The sequence below is a fragment of the Haliotis rubra genome, unplaced genomic scaffold, assembly GCF_003918875.1.
Source record: "Haliotis rubra isolate DU_JTF1 unplaced genomic scaffold, ASM391887v1 Scf187, whole genome shotgun sequence".
NCBI classification, from domain to species: Eukaryota; Metazoa; Mollusca; class Gastropoda; order Lepetellida; family Haliotidae; genus Haliotis; species Haliotis rubra.
The window spans coordinates 634,562-643,555 of record NW_025765858.1 but is presented as its reverse complement, the minus strand read 5'-3'; the positions used below and the strand labels follow the sequence as shown (position 1 = coordinate 643,555).

General features: G+C 41.4%; 2 protein-coding genes across 2 annotated transcripts in view; both read left to right on the top strand.

The window, feature by feature from the left end:
- The first annotated feature begins 1,224 nt into the window (after positions 1–1,224).
- LOC124274042 lies at positions 1,225–2,960 on the top strand. Its single transcript, XM_046709370.1, has 3 exons — positions 1,225–1,366; positions 1,953–2,035; positions 2,579–2,960. Exons 1-3 carry the CDS (start codon positions 1,330–1,332, stop codon positions 2,798–2,800), a joined length of 342 nt encoding a protein of 113 aa, XP_046565326.1. The 5' UTR covers positions 1,225–1,329; the 3' UTR covers positions 2,801–2,960.
- Positions 2,961–5,339: 2,379 nt separating this feature from the next.
- The window catches only part of LOC124274043 (indole-3-acetic acid-amido synthetase GH3.2-like), a 32,714-nt gene continuing 29,059 nt past the window's right edge, over positions 5,340–8,994 (top strand). The window contains exon 1 of the mRNA XM_046709371.1: positions 5,340–6,425. Coding sequence (XP_046565327.1) covers positions 6,277–6,425 — 149 coding nt within the window. The 5' untranslated portion in view covers positions 5,340–6,276. The remainder of the gene's footprint in view (positions 6,426–8,994) is intronic.

Here is an 8,994-nt window from a genome sequence, read left to right as displayed (position 1 = left end):
CTGTGATACCCCATGCTCATCCGTACATTTACACTCTGTGATACTCCATGCTCATCTGTACATTTACACTCTGTGATACTCCATGCTCATCTGTACATTTACTGTCTCTGATATCACAAGCTCATCTGGACATTTACTCTCTGTGATGACCTATGCTCATCCGTAAACTTACTCTCTGTTATACCCCATTCTCGTCTGTACATTTACTCTCTGACATACCCTATGCTCATCTGTAAACTTACTCTCTGTTTTACCCCATGCTCATCTGTACATTTACTCTCTGTGATGACCCATGCTCAGCTGTACATTTACTCTCTGTGAAACCCCATGCTCATCTGTACATTTACTCTCTGTAATATCCCATGCTCACCTGTAAACTTACTCTCTGTTATACCTCTATGTAGTATTCAATGTGATTATGGCCAATGTAATACCCCATGCACATCCATTATAAGTTACCGTGTTGATCCGAACATTTATAGTTTGTTATAGTCGTAACTGTAGTATGGCAAATTCATCTACCCTCTGTAATACACCGTGTTCATCCATATGTTTACAACCTGTAACGAACCATGTTGATCTCAGTTTGTCTATGTTTTACCCTATGTTCATCCGTATATTTACCATTGTTTAACCCCCATAATATCCTAAACTATCCCCCTGCAGGTTGAGGTCGGTGAGGGGTATGAGATTGTGGTGACGACAAGGATGGGCTGTACAGATACAGGACCGGGGGCGTCGTACGCGATCATCTTGATCTATGTCCCCATGGGGGCTGAGATTCGTTTTGCGCACTGAGCCTTGAACATACATAACATGGCTTGTTAAAAACTAGAAAATTGTGTAAACGAAAACCGAAACTTCTGTAAAAACATTAAAATCTGATGGGATCAAATTTTGTAATGAAGTCTGCAAAATGTACATTACATGTATTGTTCCTTTACAATTAAGAAAGGTTTTTCTGTTTTAGAAGCGATTAATTTGGTATTGTGTTCGTCGACCAGAATAGCTTTATTGTCCGAAGCACAATATGATTATGCCGCTTTTAGCAATATTCCAAGGATATCACGAAGGGAGAACATCAGAAATGGGTTTGACACATTGTACCCTTGTTAGGATCGAACCCCAGGCTTCGGCATGTCAATCAAACGCTTTAACCGCTAGGCTAACCCACCGCCCAAGACATAAAAAAGATGAATCTGCTAAACGTGTTGCCATTACTTCTTCAGATCGTTTGACTTTCTCAATAAGTACCCTGAGTTCTTGTTCACGAAGGCCGTTCACGACGCTGCTAGAACGTGGAGGTCAGGAACATCGTTATACAGCTACATGGCATGTATGAACCAACACATCGATGACGTAACAGATACCAAGTTTCATAACAGTTCCATATGGTATATCATCTAAGATGTAATAGCAGTGGTTAAGCATTGACAAGTCCCGTCTTCAGACAGTCAGTATCCAAACGCATGTCCCCCCTTACAGCCGATATAAGGATCCGGTAGAGGGCGTGAGAGTCGATTTAAAGCAACGGAGCATTAATTCATTAGAACTTTGGAGGAGGGGGAAGGGGATGAATTATATGGAAGCACCCGTGAGGGCTGATAGTTATTATTATTGAGAGAATTTTATTATATAATTCATGTTTTTCTTAGAGAAGTGAAGTGTGACATTTTGTCGTCAACTTCGAATCAACGATCACATCACAGCATATAAACGCAGCAAGAATCATTGATGTGTAAAATCTTAAACTGGTTCGATGAATTGTACGTAAATTTGTTGTGTTTTTTTCTTTCTTTTGTTTCGATTGTTGTTCAAGCCGCACGATCCAGCCATATGGCAACAGTAAATATTCCAGTCTGGATCGGACAATCCAGTGATCAACAACATCTGTCTACGTACTTGGGATACGATGACATGTGTATGTAAATATGTACGTGTGTTACATACAGGTGACGTTTCCTGTGAACGGTGCTTCTATATATTTCTGGAGCTTGAATATGACTCTACCTTATCAGACGAAGACAAAGAAAAGGTATGTCCTTGTTTCAATGGGTGAGGGAGATATCACTGATGCATCTTTAAGCAGCTGCAGAACATCCCTGGTGCTCAGAGGTGCGTTCATTGACTCCTTGAATATTAAGCAAGTAATATATATCGAAAATCAGACAACAACATCTACAGAGTAATCTCGCCTGACCACTCGATCCCCTTAGTCGCCTCTTACGACAAGCATGAGTTACTGAAGATCAATTCTAACCCGGATCTTTAATGCATTACATCGGGGACGCTATACAAATAAGTCGGTTTTCTCACAGATTTGTAAGTCTCATGTATAGTCCCTAGCTACAGGCACTGACGCCACCTTACAACAAACAGATGATATATTATATTGAATTTGATGACTGAAAATGATATTACACAAAAGCGTTGTTATTTGAACATGGTACTGACTGCCGTGATATTGACTGCCTTGAGTTTTTCAATCACTGGCAATGATTACAAATATTTATACAACCTGAGAATTACAATATGTCAACATCGTAACACAAGGAGAAGGATCCTTACAATGTTTCAGGTTGACGTTGCATTACAATCCCACTTTGAGTTCTACCACGAAATCCGCTCCACGAGTGTGTTTGTCGACCCCGTACGGATCCAGGTGAAGTCCGGGACGCTTGATGTCATCAAACAGGTCAACTGTGACCTCAACTCAAAGGCTGCAGTACAACAGTACAAGTACCCGAAGTTTACGACGAAACCCGAATTGATACGAATCCTGTTGGCAAACAAGTTGTGAGTGTTAATTGTGGCAAGATTCATTTTCCCAAGAATGGAGAAACAATGGACTCTTTTAGTACTTGGCGTCCTAAGGAACCATAGACTAACTTCCATGAATCTCTTTGGGAAACATTTTGTGAAGGTTAAATGGTGGTTACATTCTTGTTGGGTGTATTTTTGGAGGATTTTATAACCGATTCCAAACACTACTGTTTTTAACTTTTAGCACACCGCGCTTGTAGAGATTTTGTAAAGGTTAACGCATCTGTCCGAAATAATAATAAAATATTTTTATGACTATTTTGCAATTGATCTTATTACTGGTATTAAACTGGTCCGTGGGTTGGGGATGCTATTTTCCACATCTGTCCATGTTGTGTGCCCTTGGTGCCAGGCACCAGGCTAGGTTACAACAAATACCATCTTTAACATCGTTGGGTGAGTAAGTCTGGTTCTACGCCGCTTTTAGCAATATTCAAGCAATATCACGGCAGGGGACACCAGAAATGGGCTTCAAACATTGTAACCATGGGGTAATCGAACCGGGTTTTCATCGGAATGAGCGTCACTATGCTACCCCACCGCCCTTTAAGGTCTTTGAAGCATACACTCTTTTCACTACTTGGAGTCCTTGGAGTTTGGAGGTAAATATAACAACTCGTCTGAAGAAATATGCACACTATACAAACGTATTTCAAGTATATTTAGACCTAATTGTAATCCATATACATGATTGGTGGGACGACATTTTGCCAGTAATTTACGAATGGCTTTAGATAACATAGTTTTTAAATCATGTGATGCTTCCAGTTCTTTGGGCAATGTGGTTTCATGACTTAAGCTATCGCTGGTGATGATGAAGGCAGGTTCGATTCCCTACACGGATACAGCGTTAGAAGTAGAAAACAATCACTTGTGGACAAAGATGTCTTCATATCCAGGACAACGTAACAGGTCTGCGTTATCGGAACGACACCTGAGTTCATTTCCAGTACGACAATTCTCGCCCCCACACAACACAACTTTCTCAGAGCTCAGAACAAGAATATAATGTCGTTGCTAAAGTCTCCATATCTCAGACAAATTGAACGCCGGTGACAGGCGCTACACAGACATGTATTTCAAAGCCACAGAAACTGCCGCAATTACGCAAAGTTCTCTAGGAACAATGACACCTGAAAGGCTCCATTGGCAGGTGGACCCGTGAAGATCCGGGTTAGAACTGGTCTTCAGTAACCCATACTTGTCGTAAGAGGCGACTAACGGGATCGGGAGGTCAGGCTCGCTGATTTGGTTGACACATGTCATCGTATCCCAATTGTGCAGATCAATGCTCATGCTTTTGATTCCTGGTTTGTCTGGTCAAGACTCGATTATTTACATACCGCCGCCATATAGCTGGAATATTGCTGACTGCGGCGTAAAACTAAACTCACTTTTATGACATGTAATAAACCATGTTCAGCCAGTCAGTGGGTCTGGTAAACATGTATTTAATTCATGCCATGTTTATAAGTGTGTGTGCACTTTTGTACATAATAGCTGAAACATTAACACAACTAAAAACGGCATTTTGGAAAATGTGAGCTATACTAGCACTAAATAGTGAGTGAGTGAGTTTAGTTTTACGCATGAACTTCAATCTACGCAATTGGGATACGATGACATGTGTCAACCCAGCCAGTCAGCGAGCCAGTCCGTCGCCTCTGCATGAGTTACTGAAGATCAATTCTAACCAGGATCTTCACGGGTAGCAGTAAATATAACATAGTACTTTTCCTACAGGCTGTGTCACATTTTGACACACAGAACAAGAAGGATGCAGATTGAGTGAAGTTAAACTAATGTATAGAATTGTCCCACGTTAATCACAGAGGACGGCGAATCGAAAAGCACTTACTTTAAACATCATCCCAACAAATATATGCAAGTTAATGTAATTCGTGAACATCAGACATCAAACGGAGACATACAATTTGGATAATGTTTGTGTCGCTTTTCTTGTTGCTCATGAAGCTGAACCGTAATGAATAGGATCGCCACAATAGATCCGGCTAGAAGTGCAGTCTATGTATGGTTTCCTATGAATCTGTAATGTTCAGCAGTTAACAAAGTCGAGGTCAGCCAGCCTCACGAGTGGGACACGCAACAAACTTAGTCCTTGGCTCACAGCAAGAAAAGTGCCTATCTTGCAGTTAAAGAGCCAGCCCAGTATCAGTACGACATCTTCCACCCTCCAGCTTTGGAACCAGCCACAGTGTGACCTTGTTACTGTCAACAAACAATGTTTACCCCACTGCTACACTCACACAGTCCACGTCTAGTGAGTGAGTTTTGTTTTACGCCATACTCAGCAACATTCCAGCTGTATGGCGGCGGTTTGTACATAATCGAGTCTGGACCAGACAATCAAGTCATCAACAGCATGAGCATCGATCTGCGCAATTGGGATGCGATGACATGTGCCAACCAAGTCAGTGAGCCTGACCACCCGATCCCGTTAGTCCCTCTTACGACAAGCATGGGTTACTGAAGATGAATATTCTAGCCCGGATCTTCACGGGTATCAGTGCAATCAGAACCTTATAACAGTCCCCCATATACAAGTATAACCTTTATATCCGTCTTTACAAAACTCCTTATATAAGCAATACGGTTCATGGCCAGTTAGGTTGCAAACATGGGATGTGAATGGATATGAGGACGTAGGTTACAAGTATCCAGATTGAGATTACCAGTATCAATTGCATGTATATGGTGCAAATTGTAAATGTAAGTACATAAACAAACGGAAGTCCAGGGTTCAAAGCACGACCTTGAACACGGGCATTGGACAGTTTTTGATATACCAGGTGTAACTGAAATATAACTAACTTACGGTCAAGAGAGCAGATATATACTGGTGCTCGAAAGAAACTGTACACCACAAAATATGACATTAAAATTCACAAACACAAAAATGAAGTGATAAAACCTTACTGAGCCATGTGACACACGTATACACCCATCATTTCCGGGAACAAACGGGGAAACAAGTTAACGAATCGACAAACGTCGCAAAAAATCAATACACGCATGCTGATGGTATAAAACACCATACGTGACACGTGAGCGTCACAGTAGTAAACCGAACACAAAAATATTCCACGTTTGAGGCAAATCGAAAGAAAAAGAGCTGTCGGAAGGAACTAACCAAACCGACATTGCCAGAACCGTCGACTGCATCCGAGCAACTGTCATCAGACTGATGCAACGACAAAGACCAACAAGCAATACGTCAGACAGGCCTAGGAGTGGTCAACCACGTGTGACAAAGCCACATCCGAACAATTCATCTGAGAAATCGTTTTGTAACAGCGACGTCAACGGCAGCGACGGCACTAGGACACCGTATCGGTCGACATGCTATGCACTGGAGACTAAGAGAACATGGTATTCAAGCACGTCGACCCTACCGCGCAGAGGCATCAGACTCTTTAAAGCCGACGTCGCCGAATGACAAGGACCAGGCGAGTTCGACGTTGGAATGAGGAGTATGAGATGGTGGTGACAATGTGGATGGGACTGTACAGATACAGGACCGGGGACGTCGTGCGAGTCAGCAGCTTCACGGGGACGACTCCCAACTACACCTTCTCCCAGAGGTACGGAGATACACTGTTACAGGTTTTTTAGCGGTTTTCTTGTAACAATGAATGTTTGTCCGTTTTATCTTGAACGCCGCACTGAGCAATACTTTAGCCATATGACGGTAACTACACTGATGACTGAATCTGGATCAAACAATCCAGTGATTCGTATTGTGTGCAAGAATCCATTGGTATTACGTTTTCTCTGCATTTTGTAACCATATGTTCCCTTTAAGAGCTAATTACATTTGGAGTAGTTTCCCTTTATATGCTTTTCACTTCCGCATATGAACCGCTTTGTTTGTGAGCCCTAAGCGCCATGCGGATTCTGGAACAAATGATCGATTCCCACGGTAGCTGAAAGCAATAGTCGATAAACAGATTTCATCACATGTTTCACAGCTACAAACTTTACTTGAATCAAACAAAATTATGTGTTGGCAACTGCCGTTTGCCTGTATGGTAGTTCCGCCACTGTGCACAACACGGCAAGAGAGGTATTGACAATCTCATTTCGTTTCAGGTTGACAGTACATTACAATCCCGCATTGATTCGCGGCAGCCGTATGACTGGGAGGATTGGCGCCCCTGTAGTGATCCAGGTGAAGTCCGGGACTCTTGACGTCATCAAGCAGGTCAACTGTGACCTCAACTCAAAGGCTGCAGTACAACAGTACAAGTACCCGAAGTTTACCACGAAACCCGAATTGATACGAATCCTGTTGGCAAACAAGTTGTGATTGTAAACTGCAGCAAGATTCCTTACCTGGGTATAGAAACCACGCCAGATGTCTACCAGGAAATCATTTATTTTTATTGCGAAACAGTTTGTCATTGCGAAACTGGGTTAAAGTGTCTTTTAATTGCTGTGTTTATCACTGCTCTCACTGTTGTGTTCTTCACTCAATGATTATTCAGAATTTGCCACTGCTCCCAACTGATTTTTTGATCGGCGTTCTTAAAGTCGGTGAATGAGAGTGAATAATAAAGCTTACGGCTCAAGGATAACGATTTGGTTATTGCTTAGAGCGACATGTGGGTGAAAAATCTAACACCGTTTTCAAGATAAACATAACAGTGTGTATATCGATTTTGCATTTTTACCTTTCTGGAAAATGCTTTCAGAAAATTCAAACGTTCGTCCATAGTAACATATCCAATGATGGTGGCTGAGCGGGTCGGGCGGCTGACTTTGTGTTTGTGTGCTGGTTCTGTATGGTTAAGTCAGTCAGTTGGTGATGCAAGTTTGTATTTAACTCAGTTTCAAGAAAGAAGTCTTGATATGTTTAATTAAGAATGGCATTCAGTAATCGATAATAGTTCACTGTATGACTCTCATAGAATATGCAAAATTACTACTCCAGCCGGAGAAATATCTGTCGTTTTTAACATCAAAGAAATTAAGATATCCATTTATACGTTTTAGGTTAGGCTTGATCAACATAATGGTAAACGAAGGAAGACGTTTTCATATTGAACGATGAGGGAGAAGGTTCCCTCTGTGTAATTTAGATGTGGGAAATGAAATCTATTTTTCACTTGTATGTCCTTTTCATAAAGATTTGTGTTCGAAATATATAGCTGAATATTATCTATGTAAGCCACCTTCATTAGCTTCTTTTACCAACTCACCAGCATGAAATAATAAAGCTGTCGTACTATATTAATTATTCTCTTATTAAACGTAACAATCTGATATAAAGTTTTGTAGCCCCATCGTAATATACTGCCTGTAATATGATTTGCTGTTTGAATCACTAATTATTACTTTTTGCAACGTCTGTATAATGTATATGTATAACTTCAATGTATATGGCCGGGAGGCCTTTTCTAAAAAAACATCTTTGGTATGTTTGAGTGTAATCGAAACGTTATAACAGTCCCACATATACAGGTGTAAACTGTATATCCGTCTTTGCAAAACGCCTTATATAAGCTAGACGGTTCATGGCCAGGCAGGTTGCAAACATGGTATGTGAATGGACTATTATGCTCACAACACATCATTGTGATGTGTTCAACGAACTGGCGGAATGTTTGGCACGAGACGGGCGGATTCGAGAGTTGTCATGACAGTACATGCAGTTTAAAAACAAAACTTCAGTTGAACCTTCTCTCAGTGGGAGTCCCTTTACAAAGGCCTCCCTGTTGTCGCTGTCTATTCATGGCCCTTCTTATTCAAATCTCACATAACAGTTCGCCGAGAATGAGCGTAGTGACCTCACACCGTAAGCCTGATAACGCCAGATCCATCTGCATATAGTTCTAGTAACGTATTAGAAGACGGTTATAATCTAAACAGTAGGACTCAGCTTTTTATTTGAAAACCAAAAACAGGCGACAACTTGACTCATGTATTGTCAACGTTTTGTCGCGTGACAGTGACGACAACGGTGATCCAGGCGAGTGCGACGTTCCTATCGGCTTCACCGTCACGGTTAGTGACCTATAAAAATACAAACACGCTAAGGTCGTGTCAGTTCAATAAACGTAAAAGTGAGTTATGGCTGTTCAGGAAGATTTAAGGCTGTACTTGATGCCAAACGCATCAAAATAAAGTACTTCCACACAACTACTTACATCA

Coding starts and splice junctions, on each gene's coding strand:
- LOC124274042 (XM_046709370.1), top strand. CDS start 1,330: ATGGCATGTATGAACCAACACATCGATGACGTAACAG. Junction 1,367..1,952: donor ACACATCGATGACGTAACAG/ATACCAAGTTTC, acceptor TGTTACATACAG/GTGACGTTTCCTGTGAACGG. Junction 2,036..2,578: donor CAGACGAAGACAAAGAAAAG/GTATGTCCTTGT, acceptor ACAATGTTTCAG/GTTGACGTTGCATTACAATC.